Here is a 24,405-nt window from a genome sequence, read left to right on the forward strand (position 1 = left end):
ACAGGACAAGCATTGCCTAGCGTGGAGGTCAGCAAAATTGTAAACATGTGTTTCATTTGAAATAAACATTTTTTTTAAATTATTATTTTTAATACATATATAGGTTACGTAAATTCTAACAGTCAAGATACAATAACTACTTGTAAATATACTAACTGAATTCCAACTAGTACATAACTACTAACAAAGGAATCTAGTTCTGTCACATTGCCTCAGCAAAAACAGCCACAACCCCAAACCGCAACAAAGCCGCGCCGGTCAGAGAACGGCCCGCACGGCTGTAAATTATACGCGGACTGTATCGAGACTACGACTAAAAAAGTTATCTGATAAGATTCGTTGCTAAATTATTGAGGTACCTAAAATATAGTTTAGGCAAAATACCTACCTAGTTATTATATTTTACAGACACAGAACCAGAGTCTAAGTTTGTAACTAGGATTTTGATAGACCTGCGCAAGTGTGCAATGGTTAAGTAAACTCAGAGAACTTTGACAAGGAAGTATAACTTGAAATACATGTATGACGTATAGTTGCAGTTCTATTTTAATAATATATGCCTATAGTATATCCAGGAGGCCTGTGAAACATCTCATTGCGGCTACTGCCACCACTGGCGGCGGTGAGTTTCCCAATGCGCTGACCTGAATTTTCATTTTGTATGCTTCAACGCCCGCATTCAGGCAGCGTATTCATCTAGCAGTGTGTTTAGTCACTCGTTGACGATGGCAATGCTTTATTATTCATCTTTTTTATTTTTCCTTGGTTACTTTAATTTCAAAAAATATTTTAGAAAGGGATTAAGTCAATGACTCGCTGTTCAGTGACTATGATAGCTAATTGCGCTGACGATATCTGTCTAAATATTTATTTTATTTCAAGAATAGCATAATGAAATGCACATTTCATAGCCATCACTATGTGTTGGGTTTACGGTTAACCGGGGCAATTTCAAGTAATCGAATAATATCTTCCATTTTTATACTAATTAACTAGTGTCATACGTGCCCAATGAAAACCTGTGCCATATGTTACCAGTGGACACATATGGCTCTCTAGTTAATAGTTTAAAACGAGGAAAATATATTAGTTGAAATTGTCCCGAGTCGAAATTGCCCTGGTGCACCTTATCCCTACAAAATTCAAATCCAAGACCATGTTTTGAGCCTGATAGAATCCACTCGCAATCTTGCATGACTATATCTATGTAATGTAAGTAGTAACATTAATTGCATTTAGATTTGTGAAAATAATATAATTCATACACTAAAGACACTACCAAGTCCACCAGTGGCCGGTAAATAAGCTGAATCTATGGCCGATTTCTGGCTCGGCTACCGTTGGAATTATCACGTTGTCTTCAGATCTATTTCAGTAAGTTACAGTTGTAAGAATACTTTTTCTTTTATAGATTTACGAGAATTTGTGGACACGTCTCCCGTACACAGGAGTTGACGGCTCGCCATTAGATACCCCGTGATTAATGACGACGGAAAAAAATCTAGGCGCTCACTCACTCCGCCGCGAACAAATCACATCTCGGGTGCCGTCAGAATCCCAACTTGCGCCTATACGACAAAACCGATTTATCGTGTTTGTACGCAAATCACTGTTTTCTTAAGGCATTTGACATATCGGTGGATTCATCTCTTAAATAGGAATACTTTAGCTGTTCGTACTCCGTAAAAAAAAGGGTGTATGTAAATTTTTCTTTTAAATCTTGACTCGGGTCGTGGACTTGTCTTAATTGTAAATAGTCTGTGGCTACAAAAGTTTAACAAACTATGTATTAGGTAATCTTGTAACTTTGTAACAGACAAATATTTTCGGAGTGTGGTTCTCAGAACTGTTACATAAAAGTGACCTATCACCAGTAAATGTATAAAATATTTATGTATATTCTTTGTTAAACACTAGAAAAAACTGGCATGGTTCGTCTATACTAAGCAATCTACGTGTACATATGCATAATTGTCAAAAACCTAATCTTAGAACATTGCATCGTTGACTTGCACTCTCCTTCAAGGCAGATTGAAGTAACCGCAGCGTGAAAATGGGAACAAAAGCGGTTGTCTAAGTTTTCAATCTAACTTCGTAACAGGCGCAACTGACACTCGCTGGAGTCAATTTCTGTCCAAATTATATGAATAAGGTACAGCGGGGCAAATCTTGACTGGGGCAATTGTAACTAGTTCATTTTTTTCATTATTACACTATGATGTTGAGTTCTGCATGTATCCACTGAACACGCCTATCATATATAACCGGCGGACACTCTAATAATACAAACATTGTAAAACATGGAAAAAACTAACCATTTGTCCCCCAGTCGAGATTTGCCCCGCTGTACCTTAGTGTCATAATGCAGACCAACTTAGTATGAGAACTAAAAATTAGTTATGCGAACCAGTAAGTATAATATGTATTACTAGTTTTTAAGTCTTTACCTAAGTACCTATTTTGAATAATATGCATTATTAATTACCAGATAAAAACAACAGATCCAGTAAGTTCGTGTCATGTTGATATTTCCGATTCTCTATGGATTTTCAAGTTAAGCCAATAAGCTTTTGTACATAATTTATTTCAAATTTTTAAATACAATTTTGACCTACATAATATTCTATTAGTGATTTTTTTTTCAAAGTCAAAGACTCAGGAAGTCAGGATTCTAATCACACAGTCCCTCCAGAAATACCTCAAGATAATCAATATGTCAATAAAAAAAAACGTAAGCGTTTCTGAATAATGTTTCCAGCGACCTTTACACTGTAAATACGATACGATACTAGTAATATTTTCTAAGTTGGACGTGTTAATGAAATACTTGAAATTAGATGAATCATGTATGGCACTTACTTTTTTTGGTTTGGGTTTTTTTCGCGTCGACACCTTGACACCATCCGTTGATACTTCAATAGTCACTTTTCGTTTCTTTACACCCTTAGCTTTGAACTCGTACTGAAACAAAACAATCATTATGTAATTTTAAACTAATTCCAGGAATACATTTGTATTTCGCTGCATCCAAAATATTAGGTTACAGCAACGCTTTTACCTTCATTTAAATTATCCGTGATTTTATATTTTTAAGCCATGTGTATATTATGTATGTATGGCTATTTTTAACCCATATATATATACAAGTTAATAAAGACCTCTCCTTACAAAAAACTTAAGGAGTTCATTACGTTTTACTCGTGCTCTGCCTAGGATAAAGTTGTGCGTCATCCCGTCATCTCTTTTTCGAAAAATGCCGTTGCTCAACAGTGGGAGATGAAATTAATTTAAAAAAAAACATGTCTAAGCTTTCTCACAAATGCATAATTAATTATGTTTTTCTACTCGTCGACTTTAATCTTTAGTTAAGTTTTATACTAATTTGCGATACCTGGCAATATTTTCTCCATCTGAAACACATTTTTTATAAAATACTATTTTACTAATAGGTTTAGCAGGAAATTATTTCTGTCTTTTGCAAGTAATAAATGAACGATAAAATGGATGAGGAGCGAGTCGTCGGGTAATTTGTATTGTATAAAACATTTAACAGGGGTGCGGGCGTAGCTAAAAAAAGCTTTTTTAAATAGGCCTGTCCAAGTCCGCCGCCGAAATAATTGATGTTTGATGCAGAGTGCGCCTTGCTTAATACTCGTCCTGACGCCATTTCCATTTCAATTATTATCATTTTTTTTTACCATCCAATACAAATGCTGGTAATGAAAATGGAGGATTATTATTATTTAATTATTTAACTACGATTGACATTTAAATGAAGACTATGCTGCTAAAAAGTTCACCACCTTATAAGAAACTTATCAAAATAAGTCATTTCTATGTATATCGTTAATCGTTAATTTTGTTTACAGAGATTCGTCATTCGTGATTATATATAATATGTTATATGTTTTGCAATAAATGTTTATTATTTCTGTAATATTTAAATTCAATAATCTTAAGTAGATAACAAACAGACTAAAACAAACAACATAAATACAATATCAATTATTTACAAATTTCAATCTACGTGTATATCCTTTTAAGAGCCGATTTTAATTTTATTGTCTGTAATATTTTTTTATTTTAGAAACTTTGTGAAATGGTCATTTTTCTTCCTATTTAGGATTGAAAGAGTTGTCCATGAATAGAAATTAAAATCTGAGATGTGAATGCTTGATTTGTTGATAAAACACAAACTGGCTATAAATATGTAATTACGTATATAAAAGTAGGTACTTCAAGATTTCCAGTTCTCATGGATCCTATGATCCCTTGATCTCGGGTATGACACAAACGAGCCAATCTGCATAAATAGGTGTAATTATTTATATGAAATAATAAAATAATATCATTGAAGAAATTACAGAGATATGGAGAAACAAACAGTAAAGTAAAAACAATTAATGACATGCAAGTAAATTAAGAAGTTAATCGTTATTCAAATTAAAATATATATATATTATACACCGTGTTTTTTTTGTTTTCCGTTAAATTCGACACGCAGTTTTAGTGAAATTCGCAAATAAACAATTTTCATCATTTTCATACATAATAAATGAATTTATTAGTGTGAGTGTTATTAGTTAAGAATAACCATTCAAGTTAGTGTCAAGTCATTGATGGCACATGTCAAAACAAATAACATTAGGGATTGGTAAAGGCTGGCACGCACGTGTTCAGTAATTATCTTTATTTTTTTAATAACTCGATAACCGTAAGATTTAAGACGCTAGTTTCTTATATAAATTATTTGTTTTTGATCTAAAGAACCTTCCCTTAAAGTTAACGGAATTCAATAAAAACGGAGTGTATGTACCTTACTGCTGATGTTGTCACGTAAATAGTTAGGTACTCACTATATGTACCTATATAGCTAATAATACGAGCAAGACAAGTATATTCTAACCACATGTAATTATGTTTTATCACTGTAAAAAGTAAGGCCTCTCTATACGCTTATAATAATATTCTCTTGAAAACAATAATAAATTAGCTGCGTGGTCAAATTTATTTAATAAAGACCTACTTAATTTTGTCAATATAACATTGTTAGCATTTAATTTGCATCATTGCTATAATTTGAAATCGGACCAGACCCTGCTCTCGGCAAAATTCATACTACGTTAAGCCCGTAATTGAGATTGCTCTCATTTCATTTTTATCGTTTATAAATAAAATTAAGAGGTCCTTGCTTATATGTTGGATAATTTCCATAACGTCTAACATCTTTTCATGTACGAGTAACACAAGTAAACGAGGTTATTATACGTTGCGTAACATTATTAAACATTGTTGTATATGATCTACAATAATCTACATACATATGTGTGTTACCAAGTATCGTTGGCTTCCTTCGTATAAGGTACCTACTATGGGTGAAATTTTCAATGGCTTTAAGTGAATATTGTCGAAAATGTAACATAATAGGTATATAAAAACTTGTTGCAAGTTACCTATCAGATATCCCGTTTGACGATGGACCATGACCATTAACAGTCAGCCCACAGCATTAACCAAACATGTAAATGGACGTTGGTTATGCAAAATGCTAAAGTATTCTGGAGAATAATACTTTCAAAGCTTATAAAATGTGAATTACATTCACCAAGGTAGCATTAATTCGAAAAGCGACAACGGCGCTGCGAAGTGGCCGGTGGGTTTAATGATTGGCTACAAAATAATACTACGTAGGTATCTGAAACTCAAATTGTTAGGTATATTCTCCACCTGCGCGTCATTTTCCTCGATTACTGCGATCCACTGGGGCGATTTAAATGATTTATGATGTTTTCCGGGCTTATACGGTACTCCTATCAATCTTGCTTATATTTTGTGGTTGTATACCACGAAAGAAAAACAAAAATCATATCTAATAAAGTCAAATAGCTGTGATAAATAGTGAGCTGCAAAATTCCATGGAGAAATTATGAATGAATTCATTGATAAATTCGCCATGGACTTTTGCACCCGATAGTACTTTCGTGATTTGTATTAATATAACGGTTACGTATTTAAAAGAAGTAAAACAAAGGTGCCTTTGAAAGTATAGAAAATAAAATTGCAGTAATGGTTTGAGTTATTACTAAGTAAATAAAAACTGAAACATACCGACACAAATAGACTGCTACATGCACCTCCTATTATTTTGAAATAAGTAGTGCACAAAATATCAAAGATGAAACGGTGGAAGTACCTATATGTGTAGTGATGTTCTTTAGTTCTAGCAATAGTAGACTAAAATAACTATTAATATGCTGACTAAAACTCCCAAGTGACCCTGGAATATAGGTATTTTTTGCTACATTAATATCGTGAGCATTCCCCACTTGACAGATTCTAGAGATAACTAAAGTCTAAATATTTACTTACAATTCTCAAACTAATATCCCCCCAGGAGGGATTGAAGGGGCCAAAAAGAACTAGAATGTTTTCAGTTGCTACTTGGATTTCATGGCTTAGGGTGAATAAATCAGATCAGTAGAAAAATAAATAAGTAAACGAAAAATTTCGGCCGAAATATATTTAAAATAAAAAAAACAACGATATGAATGTGTTTTGTCCCTCCATCTGTACAAACTCTAGGAGCAAAATTACTCGCTGAACTCGAGGATGTACAAATATTTATATTAAGTATTCAATATTAATAATATTAATTTTATTTCATTCAAATTTTCTCAGCGTGTTTCTTATATCACAAATTAGTCTATTTGATACGTTAAGGAGGATAAGTACCAACTACTTGTTGTCGTGTTGTTATGTACCTCTATAATGTTAATGTAGCATCTAGATATCTTGAATCATTCTACATTTAATTCGACTGTAGTAAAATGATAGCGTAAAAATATTAAGTTGAATGAGCTTTCGTAACTTTCGTTTATCTGGATGGTGATAAGCAATAATGTGTCAACCCACAAAAACTAAAAAAATGAGATTTTAATGCCATGTTATAGCTGGATTTTTAAACTTCTATTTGCAAAAATGACCTATTCATTTTGAAAATTTTTACTATCCCAAAAGTAAAAAAATAGGTTAACACAAATCCTATATCGTGTGTTGCCTGTTTTGCATTAATATGTCAAGAACCTTAACTTATTATAGTAATTGGCAGAAGACATATTTAAATTACAATAATGTGTTATGAGGGTTGACTCAACGATTTTTTTACACTTGACTCATTCTTGCAAAACGCAAAAAATGACATAGTTACCCACTATGAGACTTGAATGATTATTGCAAAATGATATTTTATTCGTTGTTTTATGCTACGACCCGTGTTATAAAACATAAGTCATTATTGTTAAATTATATTCGGGTCATAAATTGTTCGTTTTTGGTGTAAGTACCATGACACTATATTGTAAAATATAACTGTTCATATTAATTTATGTTTAAATAAGTTATGACTTAGTCCATTAGTATATTTTTGCACATGAATGGTTAATTCAGTACGAAATTGAACATTTTAAGTCATGAATATACATATTCGTTATTATAATTTGCAAACATTTTTTACAAGTACGTGTTTATATAAAAATCTAATATAAGCTACTATTTTTTTATAATTACTAATTACATTAAGACGTGTTAATGTATGCATAAAAATATTGTTTGATTTTTGAATACTTACTGAATGGTAGTTTATTATTTTGTTAAAGATATTTTATGTTTTGTTCTTGTACAAGTCATGAGTTATTCATAATTTAAATGACTTAGTCTATTTCTTAGCGTAAAAAAATATTTTGTTGTATATTTTAGATAAGTAGTTTGTTTTTTTTAAAGATGATTATTTGGTTTTTGTAACGATTTTTTGTTGAAAAAGCACAGATAATTTAAATATGTGTCTAGAAATGATCATTACTCCAATAGTTAATTTATAGTATTTTATTCAACAGGCGTTTAAAGGAGGTCAAGAAATATGAGGGGCGTACTTTCCACGAGTATTTTGGAGTCAGTTAAACACCATTGCATACAATACTTTTACAACGACCATGCACTTAGTTTTTAATAGTTTTTTTAAATAATTCTCGCGAAATTCACACTGTTTCCTGTATTGCAAAGGTTTGCACTGTCAGCTCAGCTGCCCAAAGCCTTCCCGCGCACGCACGCAGTATCGTTAATGCAATGCGTTGCCATGATTACAGAACCAAACAATGCGTTTTCAGTTTTTTCGATACGCACAATCCTGTAAATGACGAATAACAGTTCGGGAGTAGAAAAATCATTAAAAGGTTTGATTAATAAATAATGTATTGATTCCTACATGACGACCGGTCTGGCGCAGTCGGTAGTGACCCTGCCTGCTACGCCGCGGTCCCAGGTTCGAATCCCGGTAAGGGCATTTATTTGTGTGATGAGCACAGATATTTGTTCCTGAGTCATGGATGTTTTCTATGTATATAAGTATTTATATATTATATATATCGTTGCCTAAGTACCCACAACACAAGCCTTCTTGAGCTTACCGTGGGTCTCAGTCAATCTGTGTAAGAATGTCCTATAATATTTATTATTATTTTATTATTTATACCTAATAACATAAGTGACCATGACTGATACTTAACACTTATAAAGTTAAAAATATGCATAGGTAGAGTATTTTACAATAACAATTTATGTGCTTTAACATGTTTATTTAAGACTCATAGATATTTTTAAACAATTAGCAAAAGTGGGTTAAGTATCATAACACAGTCTTGAAAAAGTTTGACGTCGTCGAACAATTCGCAATAAAAGAAAAGGGCATTATTTCGTCAAATTGAAGTTTGTTTTGAAATTAAGCTACAATAATCACTACTACTGAACGTATTATAGCTGAAAAACACAACAATCTATATAAAAAACAATGTTTTTTAAGAGAAACACAAAAAAATGAGAAAAAATCTTTAGACGCCATTTTCTCAAAATGGTTGGCGTGTGGGTTGACACATTATTGCTTATCACCATCCATCTATCAATAGAATTATATAGGTAATTATGTACTTACTCGTCCACATGTGTTTTTAAACATTTAATTTTATTCATTCTACTTAATTCCATATAAGCGATTAATAATAAATAATGAATGAGGAGACAGCAAGTTAGGTATATGTATAGGTAAATTGCAAATGGAAAAAAGATGAATTGTAATAAAAATATTCTATCATCCTATTTTCTAAATCACCGGAAAATAAGTAGGTAAGCCTCCAGAATGGTTCGGTCATCAAATATCGACCGATCTGTCTTATGGCTCAATATCCGTAAGTTATATTCGTCGAGACTCGAGATCAAGTATTGAAACACTCTACGGAACTGTATTTTATGATGATTACTCACCTATAAGATATAGTATTGTACTTTCGTGACCAATAAACGTCATACAGGCAAAAACCATAATACCCTGGTAAGTAGTAGGTATGTATTGATATATTTATACTATCACGTCTATCACACAAGTTTTTTTTTAAACCGCGGTCTTTTAATCATGTGGTAAGAATGCAAGCACGCTGCCGCCCCTTAAAACCTATATCCTCGTTAATGAAGGAACTCACGTACACGTAATTTTCGACTTATTGTTTTCGATTTTCCTATGTATAACCAGTATGATAGATTTTTTTCCGCTACTGTAGATATCTATGATAAAGCGTTAATACGCATTAGGGATTTTCATATGTTTCCCATCACGGAATAATGGTGTGTGTCCTGGATCTGTGTGACGCGTGCCCATAGCCGAGAAACACAAGGATTACACTGAGCAAACGCTGCCATTTGTCATGAGACGGACAACAAGGCAGCATCCAGCAGGAAATTAGGAGTTGATGGAATGTAATATGAAATAAAACGGTCTAACTCTGACGACTCCTCATTGGATGGCAAGCCTCAGATAATCTTGTGCCTCCCACCCCCTATTCTATTGGATAATAGAACTATAGGAATTGTATATCAAATTTTTGATGAATGAATACTTACTCGAACACGACGCATAGCGGCAACGATTTCTACACGACTTGATGGCCGGGGCACGTCCATAGTCCCGATGTACTACAACAAAAGAAAAAATATATTAAGGGTAGAGTCTATGCAATGATATAAATCCGTATAAGGTAAAGTACCAGTGTACCAATATTAAGTCATTGTCTCATTGTCAATAAATGGGAAAAAGGATGTCATTAGCCTATCGAGGACTGGTACTTTTACCTTAATAATGATAAATTGTCTTCCAAATTTACCTCAAAAAGAAGAAAGATTTCAGTCTATTTTTTATTAGAAGCATAAGTATCGTAAATTTTGATACGAAAGGCACGTTAGTCATAATATAACTATTCCGTATCCTTTAGAAACATGTAAGGTACAGCGGGGCAAATCTCGACTGGGGGGGGCAAATGTAACTGGTCCATTTTTTCCATGTTTTACAATGTTTGCATTATTAAATAGAGTGTCCACCGGTTATATATCGTCGTTGAGATTGCCAATTCCGTTATGTGCATTTTTTCGATTTTTCGTTTTTTGCAGATTTGCCTTTAAAATTGTATTCCACGTCTAATGCAAAAACCAGCATACGCAAATTCTATTTGGATCATGTTTTAACTAAACACATTTGTGATTTTAGCCCCAAAAATAAATACACATGTACTTCTAAGCACATATAGGTTTTGGTAACCAAGTAAAATAAACGAAATTGATAATTACTACTGCACATGTGTGGATTTAGTATGGATTGTTGCTTAGTGTGCTTATGAGTTTCGGTCATATTATATCTTTATTTTTCAATTTATTTTTTTGTTTTCTGGTATTCAAAGCTAAATATTTTAACCGTAAAGCTGTTATACTTATTGTGTTTAATATTGTAAAGTACCTTTGTCGTCGATTATTCGGCAAGTTTTTCACATTTATCGCAAAACATTTTCTAACACAGTAAGAGGGTAGCAATTATACTTCATTCTAACGTTCTTGATACTGATAAATTATGATAACTTCGTATCTAACTTATTTTAACACTATTTTAAAAGTAATTGTTTATTGGTGTAGTTAGGTATCATCTACTGTGTAGTATATCCGGCGTAAGAGTAGCACCAACCCTGGTAAGAAGAACGAGGGTGTTGTAAAAGGCGACTAAGTTCACAAACGAAGCAGCTAATAGCTAAAGGGGAGATGAGCCACTTGTCTACAAACTCAATTATGGTAGGCGTGTTCAATGGATACATGTAGAACTCATCGTAGTGTAATAATGGAAAAAATGGATTAGTTACAATGGGGAGTCGAGATTTGCCCCGCTGTACCTTATGCGTAACATTTAGGTACCTACTTATGGCAAAAGTAACAAATTTGTTCTAACTATAGTTGCAAATGTTGGCTTGTAACCAAATATTAGTTTCAATTTTGTAATTGTTAGTTTTACTAAAATGTATTAGACTAATACACGCTAAGGGCAAATCTATTTGTGGTAAAAGATAACAAAGGACTATTACCGGCGAGCCAACAAAGCAAGTTACAACTAGGGATGTTACGAATATTTGCATTCGCATTCGCATATGCGAATGATTCGCATTCTTTTAAACATTTGCATTGACATTCGCATTCGCTTCAAACGATGCGAATGTTTTGCGAATGCGAATGTGTGCAACTCGCAGCTTGTTCCTCGCCCGCTCCAATTGCTACTTGTCGACTGTCGACTCGCGCATGCGCAGATAGGTCAAATTCGTACGGCGTGAAGTTCGTACTACTTTGTACTCGGCATTTTGACCAATAGTAAGCATTTTAAATTTTTTACCTAGCGGGTTGTTGGTGATTGCTTGGTTTTTATTTTGGTTTTTTATGAAATTCAGCGATATTCGCATTCGCACATTCGCATTCTCAATATTCGCATTCGCATTCGCATTCGCGAATGTGACACATGCGACATTCGTGACATCCCTAGTTACAACATAAAACAAATACGAGTGTGTGTCCCGTACGTGTCCACGTTCAGTGTACCTAGAAAACTTTCATTATGCTCCCGTGGAGCATGAAGCCTCAACTTTTACGTGAAATAACTGTTACGGCCTGACGTTTCATATAATTCGGTTATATCTGAAGGATTTGGCAGCAAGCTAAAAGTCATCAGTTTACTGAAAAAATACCAGGATGAATTCTTAGTAAAATTGCTAGGAAAGGCGAGTTCATGTATAAATAACCTTGAATTATTGTTGGTAATTTACTTTCTGCATTTGCCATAAAATGAGGTATAAAACTTACTAGTTTGTTACTGGAGCTCTGACGTCCATGACTGGAGCAAAAACACCTCGTTTTAATACTTTTAATTTGTTAACTATGAGGAAACCAATAACAGCAGTATCTTTTCTGCAATACGTTTGCAATATAAAAGAAGGATAGAACATTCAAGTTTTAACAAGCTTAGCGGTAGAATTTTTACACGTACAGTGAAATTTCTAAAATAGGCATTTCCACCTTCACCCTAGCAGAAACATCGCATGTACCTAGATGTTTAAAAACTAATTATTAAGATAACGTATGTAAAACTTAACACGCTTTTATTTATAAAATTGGGACTGTGATAAAAACGGGAAGATTCAATAACTAAGGCGAAAAGTTTTAAGTATACATATTTAAGTTTTTAGTTCATTTATATAAAAGCTTGTTTTTAAAAATCTTTAGTTAGTCATATCATCGCTAAATCTAGACGGAGAGCTGGCAGGATTTTGGAGTAGGTCCTTGAGGCAACCTGGAAAGGTGCTCAGATGCTTCTCTGATCATAGCCAACATCAGGTCTGCAAGTCTGGCAGCTGGGGAGCGGGGCTTTATCGAGCTATGAATTTTTAAAGATTTAATTTTTTGAGGCCCAAAAAAGGTGTTTGAGGCAACCTGGAATTATTAAAAAGTGAAAATAGAGTTCCTCAGAAGTCGCATAGTATTTATGCCAGATCATTTGGCCGGGTCCTTCACCGTGCCAGAACGGTACAAAGTGGTAAAAAAAAAAAAATCCAAAAAAGGTTCTTGAGGCAGTCTGTCATTTTTACCAGTGAAAGATGAGGGTCTAAATAGCCATGGAAAAATAATGCCATGTCATGAGGTGGGGTCCGTACCCTGCTATTCGATCTTGAAAGTCAATTTTTTAGTTTTTCGTAAATAACTCGTAAACGGTGGCCCACAGCAAAAAAATATGTTAAACAGAAAATATCTACATGAAATTTCCTACAAGAAAGGTTATGTACGTTTTTTCGATAGGATCAATATATAAATGGATAATTTAGTAAGAAAGTTTTTTTTAATCGATTACATGCTCCGTTTTTCGTTAATACCTCGTAAACGGTGGCCCACAGCAAAAAAATATGTTAAACAGAAAATATCTACATAAAATTTCCTATAAGAAAGGTTATATAACTTTTTTCGCTAGGATCAATTTTTTAGTTGGAAAGTATTTTTAAATAGATATTTGAGCCGTTTTTTGTTGATAACTCAAAAACGGTGGCTCACAGCCAAAAATAATGTTAGACAGAATTAATCTACATAATATTTTCTACAAAAAAGGTTCTATAAGATTTTTCGCTAGGATCAATATTTTAGTTGGAAAGTATTTTTAAATAGATTTCATGGGCCGTTTTTTGTTAATAACTCGAAATCGGTGGCTCATAGCCAAAAATAATGTTATACAGAATTAATCTACATAATATTTCCTACAAGAAAGGTTCTATAACATTTTTCGCTAGAATCAATATTTTAGTTGGAAAGTATTTTTGAATAGATTTCATGGGCCGTTTTTTGTTAATAACTCGAAATCGGTGGCTCACAGCCAAAACTAATGTTTCACAGAATTAATCTTCATAATATTTCCTACAAGAAAGGTTCTATAATATTTTTCGCTAGGATCAATATTTTAGTTGGAAAGTATTTTTCCAACTTCCCGGACCGCCGGCGAGTCGATCAGGGACGCTCCGGGCCTTAGGCCCTACGCGGAGCTCGGCCTTCGGCCTTCGCTCGGCTCCGAAGCTCCACCGTCGGGCCTTCGGCCCGCCGGTTACGCTTGTTTAAGACACTTTTGTAAGGAAATTGTATGGGAGCACTTTATGCCCGCAGTGAAATTACTTGGATTTGGCCCGGGTGGGAGCCTAAAGGTGAGCTCCGTTCCTGCGGCCCTCCACGGGGTCGGCCTTCGGCCTCCCACCCTGAAGCTCGCCCTTCGGGTTCGCGAAAATACTTGAAAAATTTATTTTGCCATAACGGCGGCCATCTTGGATTTTCGAAAAATTTTTTTTGACATTTGTATTCTAGGGGCCCATACAGCCGCATGCAAAATTTCAGCGCGCTCGGACCAACTTGAAAAAAAAAGTCGGCCATTTTGAATTTTTTTGATGCAACTTTTTTCTACTCGGGCTCCTGTATGACATTTGATCGAGCACCCCCCGGCTATCTCTTACGGTTTAAAAGTTGCCATACAAAAAGTGGAATTTTTTTTCACATTTGTAGCATTTTTCAAAAATTTTTTATATCATTCTAATCTAGACCCTAGAGAGATTCTATGACCAAAATTTGAGCACTCTAGGATAAACTTGAAAAATCTACAAAAAAAAAAGTCGGCCATTTTGAAAAAAAAATGGCGGCCTCAAAAACTGCCCAGGGTCTTCTATAACATTTGGTCGAGCACCCCCCCAATATCTCCCACCGTTTAGCCAGGCCGTCCAACATTTTTTGACCCAAGAGTCACAGACCAGATTCCATATTTTTTCCACACGTCTCCCCGCTCCCTCTAAAGACACTTCGACCGTCGAAATCGGTTTAGCCGTTCTCCAGATATAGGGAGAGGTTAGAAATCAGTGGGGTTGCAGCTATATATAAGACCGTATGCCTGTTTGCCACCCACGGGATCAAGATTAGTTAAGTCGCAGTATACAGCATTTCTCGGAACTACTAGATAGTTTTATTTTTAGGGTTCCGTAGTCAACTAAGAACCCTTATAGTTTCGCCATGTCTGTCTGTCCGTCCGTCCGTCCGTCCGTCCGTCCGTCCGTCCGTCCGTCCGCGGATAATCTCAGTAACCGTAAGCACTAGAAAGCTGAAATTTGGTACCAATATGTATATCAATCACGCTAACAAAGTGCAAAAATAAAAACCGGCCAAGAGCGTGTCGGGCCACGCTCAGTGTAGGGTTCCGTAGTTTTCCGTATTTTTCTCAAAAACTACTGAACCTATCAAGTTCAAAACAATTTTCCTAGAAATTATTCATAAAGTTCTACTTTTGTGATTTTTTTCATATTTTTTAAACATATGGTTCAAAAGTTAGAGGGGGGGGGACGCACTTTTTTTTCCTTTAGGAGCGATTATTTCCGAAACTATTAATATTATCAAAAAACGATATTAGTAAACCCTTATTCATTTTTTAATACCTATCCAACGATATATCACACGTTGGGGTTGGAATGAAAAAAAATATCAGCCCCCACTTTACATGTAGGGGGGTGCCCTAACGAAACATTTTTTTCCACTTTTTATTTTTGCACTTTGTTGGCGTGATTGATATACATATTGGTACCAAATTTCAGCTTTCTAGTGCTAACGGTTACTGAGATTATCCGCGGACGGACGGACGGACGGACGGACGGACAGACAGACATGGCGAAACTATAAGGGTTCTTAGTTGACTACGGAACCCTAAAAATGAAGTAGAAACACGCCGAGGTGTCAATGTTTCCCCTCCTCCCCACTTTTGTATCCCTGTTTTCAGTTTTTTTATATTTCCATGAAAACCGTAAAAGCTACAACAATAACGTCTGAGAGAAGTATATTCTCTATAAAATTCTCTACAATACTGTCTTTGGAAGTATATATACTCGTAGCTAGAACTTATAATTTTCAAACTATGCTCATTTTACCTTTGCCATATTTGTGTTTGGTGACCAGTAGGATAAGTAAGGCCCAGCGACTTTGCACTTTTGCCTGTGGCGATGCTGCTTGGCAAAATTGTTCCTTGGGTCAAACTGATCCGATTTATCACAATAGTCATGAAATCGCACGTGACTACTCCCCACAAAGAGAAGGGGAAGGGGCCGGTTCCCTCGATGAAATCTATGCAACCGACGCCAACGACGAGCGCCAACGCCATCTATCAATGGCTATTTCACGAAATTGATGAACGCTCTAAGGAATAAGGGCTCTTAGTGTAGTGGTTATGCCAGTCGACACTAGATGGCAGCATTAAAAAACACTGGGTTACACTGTATGACATTTTTTCATTTCAACATTAAGTAAATAGCATTCGTTATAAGTAAATAGTATACGTTAATTCGTCGCTCAGTTTTGCCGTGAAGGACGGACAAATAAATAGACACACACACACTTTCCCGTTTATAATATTAGTATGGATTAAAATAAACATTAAGTTAATAAAAACAAAATGCAGTATTATTGTGTGCTACTTAAAACTTTCCTTGTTAGTATAAAACCCGGAGTTCTTAAAAAAAAAATAAGAAAATAGAATCTTAGAGAAAGAAATAAGCAGGTAAATAAAATCAAATAATCCATACTGATTAAACTGGAAAGTGTGTGTGTGTCTGTTTGTTTGTCCGTCTTTCAAGAGAAGCCGCGGGCAAAAGCTAGTAGAACATAAAAGAAAAAAAGTAAATAAAAATGCAAAAATATTGCGTGAGCCGAGATTCGAACTCACGACACTCATGGCGCAAACGATTCCACCTAGAAGTCAAACCCGCTAGACCATTTGCACATCGTGAAAAACGGCGAATCTTCTGATTCTAATCACCAAATGCTAGTGCCGAAGTTTCGCGCGATGGATACGCGATGACCTTGAGCCATCGCCGTCGCATCGCGTCGCGTCGCCCGTCGCTCACGCAAGACAGAGCGTTACTCATTGTTCCTGCCGGTGAGTAAGGCAGCCAGAGCTCAACGAGGAAGGACCTACGGAACTAATTAGGACAATAGATTGTCCTTTGAGTCGTCGCCACCCAGGCCCCTTCTAAGTACCTACAGGTTTGTACAAGTTTCTAATGAGTCGGCAACGCACATGTGCCACTCCTTGAGTGGCAGGCGTCCATAGGTTACAGTGACCGCTTTCCATCAGGCAGACCGTATGCCTGTTTCCCACCTACGTGGTACAAAAAAAACTGTCGTCGAATTCACCTTAAACATTAAAAATTAAGTCAAAATCGATTGATTCGTTCGGGAGCTATGATGCCACAGACAGACATGTCAAGCGTCAAACCTTAAATTATTATAAAACACTCCGTCGTTTTTGCGTTGGTGGTTAAAAACAAGAAACTTCCTTCAAAACTATAATAAAACACAACTTTCTATGAAAATTGGTCAAGTGCGAGTCGGATTTCGACATTTCCATACAAACAGGTCATGAGCGCCTGACGAAATGTAATGGCAACGTACATTAAATTTCGTACTTAGATTTCGCGTATATTTCGGAAACGATAAGAGATAGAGCAAAATGGACTTCTGATTTTGGTTGTCGATGGCACAATTTTTTTGTTTTCGTATATATACACCTTTTTTGGACCTATGTGGGCAATATTATGGTCAGTGAAGTTCTAAACGGTCTTAAGCGCCTCTTTTTTAGTAGGAACTTAAGTCATTTTGGAAAATGTTTTTTTTTTTAACAATTTCTATAACAAACGAAACCGAAATTAATTTCTTTATACCTGTCCAACGCGATTACAACATTTTAAGACGTTTAGTAACTACTTGCAGCGGCAGTGAGTGAAATTCGTAATCTGAGTTTTTTCTCTTAAGTCCGACTTACGCTTGACTGTAGATTTCTAATAGGTTTTCCTGTAATCTACAGGTAGAGGGCTATCTTGCGTATTTTTTTGAAAATTTTACGCTGAGTAATTTCGGAGATAAGAGGGGGGAATGGTCATTTTTTGCGTATTTTCTTAAATTACTTCTAAATTACCAAAATAAAAAAAATAAAAAAATATACTTCAAATGCTTATAAAATGCTCTTTCATTTGATATGTAACACAATATAGTTTTAATAACTTTGATTTTTAATTTTCAATGTTACCCCCCAAAAGTGGCCCCTGTGATTAAATTTCATTTAATTAAATTACATGTCCGTCTTTGGGCCACAGGTTTACATATGTGTGCCAAATTTCAAGTAAATCGGTCCAGTACTTTCGGAGAAATCGGCTGTGACAGACACGCGAGTGATCCTATAAGGGTTCCGTTTTTCCTCTTTGAGGTACGGAACCCTAAAAATGGAAAAAAATGTTTTATTAGGGTACCCCCCCTACATATAAAGTGGGGGCTTATATTTTTTTTCATTCCAACCCCAACGTGTGATATATCGTTGGATAGGTATTTAAAAATGAATAAGGGTTTACTAAGATCGTTTTTTGATAATATTAATATTTTCGGAAATAATCGCTCCTAAAGGAAAAAAAAGTGCGTCCCCCCCCTCTAACTTTTGAACCATATGTTTAAAAAATATGAAAAAATCACAAAAGTAGAACTTTATAAAGACTTTCTAGGAAAATTATTTTGAACTTGATAGTTTCAGTAGTTTTTGAGAAAAATACGAAAAACTACGGAACCCTACACTGAGCGTGGCCCGACACGCTCTTGGCCGGTTTTTTTTTAATAATCACTTAAGTATAGTTTCTTTATAGTTTTGAATGAAAAATGTTACATTTTGCAAAAACCGCTCTTCTTTAGGAATAAGGCCTCTTAACCTTGGTTGATTCCGTTTCGCGCTACTTAGATAGAGGGATGCAGGTGGACGTGCTGTACTTTGATTTCAAAAAAGCCTTTGATCGCGTAGATAACGACGTACTCTTAAGCAAATTATGCAGCATTGGTTTCTCGCCTAAACTGCTTTGCCTTTTTGCTAGTTATCTACGTGATAGACGGCAATATGTGCAGCACGGATGCTTTGTGTCGAGTGCCTACCCCACCCGTTCCGGGGTCAGTCAGGGCTCTATTCTGGGTCCTCTGCTCTTTGGTGTTATGGTCAATGATCTGGCCTTGGTGCCTAAGCATGCGCAATGCCTACTCTATGCTGACGACCTGAAACTAATTTACAGGGTCCAGAAAGATTCTGACTTACAATCTTTACAAAGTGATATTGATCGGGTTTATGAATTGAGTCTTGTAAACAAACTTCTGAAACTTCAGTTCAATGTTGACAACTGTGCGGTTATTACTTTTTGTAAAGCGCGTAGTCCCCTGTGTAGGCAGTATCTCCTGGGGTGGAAACCCATCGCCCGTGTCACATCGATACGGGACTTGAGGGTTGTTTTAGATTCCCAGCTTAACTTTCATGAGCACATGACAATGCTTGCTGCAGACTGTTACCGCAGGCTTGGGTTTGTTGTCCGCAACGCCAAAGAATTTGACAATCCCAGGGACATAAAGCTTCTTTATACTGCCCTCGTGAGAAGTAAGCTTGAGACAGCCTCAGCCGTTTGGAATCCCCATGAAGCGCTCTACATCCTGCTGCTCGAAAAGGTCCAAAAATATTTTTGCGTTTCTTTTATAAAAAAATGTACGGGTATTACCGATTCTTGTACCCAACAAAATTCCTTTTGGGGACGTTGGGTTTCTTCTCGTTAGAAGTTAGGCGTAATGTCGTGCTGATGTCTGTTGCATGTGGTATTTTGAAGGGGGAGTCAGATTGCCCGGTTTTAGTATCCCAGCTGGTCCGTCTATTTGTTCACTCTGTGACGAAATATGCTTTTCGTGAATGTAGGCACCCCCTACTGGCGGTGCCGGCCGCTCGAACCGTGTTTTGCCGCAAGTGACCGCTAGTTCGTGCACTGCAAATAGTGAATGAGTTTTTAGACGTGGCACCTAATGTTGATATTCTTGCGAGCAGATGGGCGTTTATACGTGACGAATGCATGAGGTTTTGTGTGGGATTGAATGCTAGGCCTTCATCTGTTATTTATTAGTTATGTTATGGTATGTAATGTTTTGATTTTGCTGTTTATTTAATATTTAATTTTGTGCTACTTGTTGTAATGTTTATTTAAAATTCACGGTGCTTTAGTTTTGTATACTGTCATACTGTGTAATTTTCTTTGTGTAAATAAATAAAATAAATAAATCTATTTAAATATTATTGATCCTAGCGAAAAAACGTACAAAACTTTTATTGTAGCAAATTTTATGTTTGTTATTCCCGTTGAAGATTGATTTAGCTGTGGACCACCGTTTTCGAGTTATTTGCAAAAAACGGCTCGTGTAATCTATTTAAAATACTGTCCTACTAAAATATTGATCCTAACGAAAAATCTTACATAACGTTTCTTGTAGCAAATATTATATAGATTATTTCTGTTTAATATTATTTCTGGTAATGGAGCACCGTTTTTGATGTTATTAACAAAAAGCGGCCCATGTAATCTATTTCAAAATACTTTCCAACTAAAATATTGATACTAGCGAAAAAACGTATAGAACCTTTCTTATAGGAAATTTTATGTAGATTTTATTCTCGTGAACATTTTAATTAGCTGTGGGCCACCGTTTACGAGGTATTTACAAAAAACGGCCCATGAAATCTATTTAAAAATATTTTCCAACTAAAATATTGATCCTATCGAAAAATCTTATAGAACCTTTCTTGTAGGAAATATTATGACGATTAATTCTGTATACCATTATTTTTTGCTGTGCGCCACCGTTTTTGAGTTATCAACAAAAAGCGGCCCATTTCAAAATACTTTCCAACTAAAATATTGATTCTAGCGAAAAAACGTATAGAACCTTTCTTGTGGGAAATCTTATGTAGATTTTTTTCTCGTGAACATTTTATTTAGCTGTAGGCCACCGTTTACGAGGTATTTACAAAAAACGGCCCATGAAATCTATTTAAAAATACTTCCCAACTAAAATATTGATCCTAGCGAAAAATATTATAGAACCTTTCTTGTAGGAAATATTATGTAGATTAATTTTGTGTAACATTAGTTTTGGCTGTGAGCCACCGATTTCGAGTTATTAACAAAAAACGGCCCATGTATACATTTAAAAATACTTTCCAACTAAAATATTGATTCTAGCGAAAAATGTTATAGAACCTTTCTTGTGGGAAATATTATGTAGATTAATTCTGTATAACATTATTTTTGGCTGTGAGCCACCGATTTCGAGTTATTAACAAAAAACTGCCCATGAAATGTATTTAAAAATACTTTCCAACTAAAATATTGATTCTAGCGAAAAAACGTATAGAACCTTTCTTGTAGGAAATATTATGTAGATTAATTCTGTCTAACATTATTTTTGGCTGTGAGCCACCGTTTTTGAGTTATCAACAAAAAACGGCCCAAATATCTATTTAAAAATACTTTCTAACTAAAAAATTGATCCTAGCGAAAAAAGTTATATAACCTTTCTTATAGGAAATTTTATGTAGATATTTTCTGTTTAACTCTATTTTCACTTTTTAATAATTCCAGGTTGCCTACCTTTTTTGGGCCTCAAAAAATTTAATCTTTAAAAATTCATAGCTCGATTTGAATTTAGTACTATTTTAACATTTATCATATAACGTCAAAAGTGCAACTTTGTAGTAACCGTGATTTTTAATATGTTACCTACTCGATAGCGACACCAAAAAAAAGAAAACGTCTATTATTTATTACAATCAAAACTTACATACATCGAGTAATGCCCATTCCGTGCTAATCACGAACACGACACGTTTTCGTACTGCCTCTACGACGCTTTTTCGCTACATACGAGGAAATCCATGTTATCGGCTACGACCTAGTGTAGCGGTGAATGTGTTAATAACTCTCAGTGAACTCTGTAAAAAGCTGCACGACGAACGTATTATTTATTGGACTTGCGCGAAGTTTCTTGCAACCATTAGCGTCTATTTATTTCGACTTTCGATTTATTTAGAATCCTCTTACACACTTTTGGCTGCCTTCAGGAAGAAAATACAACAAAGCGCAAAAATACTGCTTGGCTAAGGCTTTTTACTCGAAATTTTTGCTCTTACTCGGTGGCTTATAAAAGGATAGTACATAGATATGGTGTATTTGTATTGAAGAATATTTGTATGGGGAACGAGCGTGTTACATTATGTACTGACACGTACTATTAAATTAATGTGTAATTGTATTCCTAATTAAATTACATTTCATGCAATGAATTGTAATGAATTTCGCTCGTAATTTAATTAAACATAATTGAAGTTGGTAATTTGACTAATTTTTAATTGAAATTAAAAATTGCCGTTTACTTTAACACAAAACGAAAAGGCCTTACAGAGATTAAGAGTAAAACCGCAAAATAGTCAACGTTTCTTCTTTTTTTACGGTGTACTTTTATTAGGATTTGGCAAGGGACTAACCTGGAGCTGTGTGAATCTAATAACAGGGCTTCTAGCAAAGCGTACAATCGTTGACACTCCGTGGCAAACGATACGCAACTGGCTGCGACGCAAAAATACGGAAAACGACGCAAAAATATAGAGATAACTTTGATACTCTACGGAGCGTCGACGGTTATACTCTTGACTAGAGGGTTGGGTGGCTAGCCGAATGGCACAATCGCTCACGAAACGACCACGAAACGAAGCGCTAGTAGATATCTATCTCTATCGCGCTTGCGTATTGGCGCGACAGAGCCAGCGGCGTATCGCTTTCGTTTGGCGTCGGAGAAATGCCATTCGGCTACGGGGCCTGAATATCCAGCCAACGTCACAATCGCTTGCGCTTTGTAAGCGTTTCATAACTAGCTCTCCTTATCGCTCTTATATCTATAGTGGCACGAGCCAAACTGTGTTTCGATCGCCACGTAGCGTCAACAATTGTTCCTTCGGCTAGCTTGGCGGACAGTCACGCACCACGAGTAATGTCTCCGCAATCGCACAATCAACGCAGCAATTTGCTGAGGGTACCATGAAATGAAACAATCTTACCAGTTTCTCATAAAACTGTGTCCCAAACGTTACTCGAAAGCCAGTGGTTTCAAAAGATGCAAGAGCTCGCGGGATATCGTATGGTATATTAATACCTATCAAACTGTTTGTTAAAAAAAAATAGTTGTCAAAACCGGCGGAAAAAAATACAATATTTTCCCTTTTTTGGATAAAAATTGGTAAGTAAAAATAGTGAATAATTCTGAAAACGGAAGCCAATATGGAGATAAAAAAGCGCTTCCGAGGCAGATATTATTGTCTATCGTCAGGACAAAGAAATATTAGAATCAGTCGAAATGAATGCAGTGACATTTTGTTGAACGATAACAGATCGCGATCGGTTAAGCGGAATGTAAGAAAAACGGTTATATTTCCTAATGGCCTAATAAAGTTATATAGACGAAAAGGAGTTGTGTCACAGCTCAAAAACGTGAGAGCTCCTGTAGATATTTATTACAGATAACAAATTTTCGTAGTTTGAATAACTTCCCGGTTGTATAAGAAGCTGAGTTGAGACCCTCCTAAACAAAAGTCTTGAGGGTTTCGGGTCCAAGGTCTAGGGCCATACGTAAGGATTACGTGAAACACCCAGTCACAAACAATCTTGAGTGTCGTAAGTGTTGTGGACGTTTCTATTTGTATGTGACACATAAAACAAAGCGTGTACCCATTTATAATTATTTTGTATTCTATGGTAAGCAGTTAAATATGTTGTTACAATTCCTAATTGCCACGACTAACTATAAATCAAGTTATGATCGAATTGTGTCGGCAATTTTCTAGCGGCAATGTCAGCGGTCTCTAACAGAGTCCCGGGGGGCCAATTCAGCGGTCCGCGCTCGCCGAACCGCCCGTCAGTGGTCTCGTTATTTCAGCCTTGCTTAAATGACTTAAATCACAAATATTTTACTTGTTTATATATTTTTGGACAAACTGTGATTGCGTGTGACGGATCTTTATATTTTGGTATACATATAGTAAGTGACTTCAAGAGGCTTATAAATATGTTCCGAATGTAGGGGACAGATTTTCACTATGATAAAGACTTTTTAAGATGCTGCATCACTAACTTAGAGTCAGTACTTAAACGACCTGTAAAGTAAACGAAAAATCCAGAACGCTAGTACTCTCCCTAGTTTCGACCGTCACTGAAATAATACATACTAAAATGATCAACCCCAACGGTTACTCGAATACGGTGTATCCTACCTCAATAAACAACAAATCTATATTTAGTTACTTCTCACCAAGACTCGAGCCCCTGGCGACCGGAATATATCGTAACCTTCCTTAACGATGTTATTGCTATCAAACGAGTTGCAGGCGATACATGAAATCTAACGAATGACGATATTCAGCTAAGCCCAATGAATATTATTGAACGTGTAAATCGAAGATGAAATACGATCATGATTACATGATTACGAGACATGGAGGTATGTGGAAACTGTAGAAAAGAAAATAGATTTTCTCCTGAGACTGCATACCGTGAGCAATTCCAGACGATTTCCGCCGAAAGGAAATGGGGTCCTATAATGTAA

The 24,405-nt window shown here is 35.5% G+C and overlaps 1 protein-coding gene across 1 annotated transcript in view; it reads right to left on the reverse strand.

The window, feature by feature from the left end:
- LOC125241967 (carboxyl-terminal PDZ ligand of neuronal nitric oxide synthase protein) overlaps positions 1-24,405 on the reverse strand; it is a 253,034-nt gene that overhangs the window by 76,845 nt on the left and 151,784 nt on the right. Inside the window, exons 3-4 of the mRNA XM_048150687.1 lie at positions 9,946-10,017; positions 2,860-2,961 (exon numbers count right to left, since the gene is read on the reverse strand). Of these exons, the coding sequence (XP_048006644.1) occupies positions 2,860-2,961; positions 9,946-10,017 (174 nt within the window). The remainder of the gene's footprint in view (positions 1-2,859; positions 2,962-9,945; positions 10,018-24,405) is intronic.

Source organism: Leguminivora glycinivorella, chromosome Z, assembly GCF_023078275.1.
Source record: "Leguminivora glycinivorella isolate SPB_JAAS2020 chromosome Z, LegGlyc_1.1, whole genome shotgun sequence".
NCBI lineage: Eukaryota > Metazoa > Arthropoda > Insecta > Lepidoptera > Tortricidae > Leguminivora > Leguminivora glycinivorella.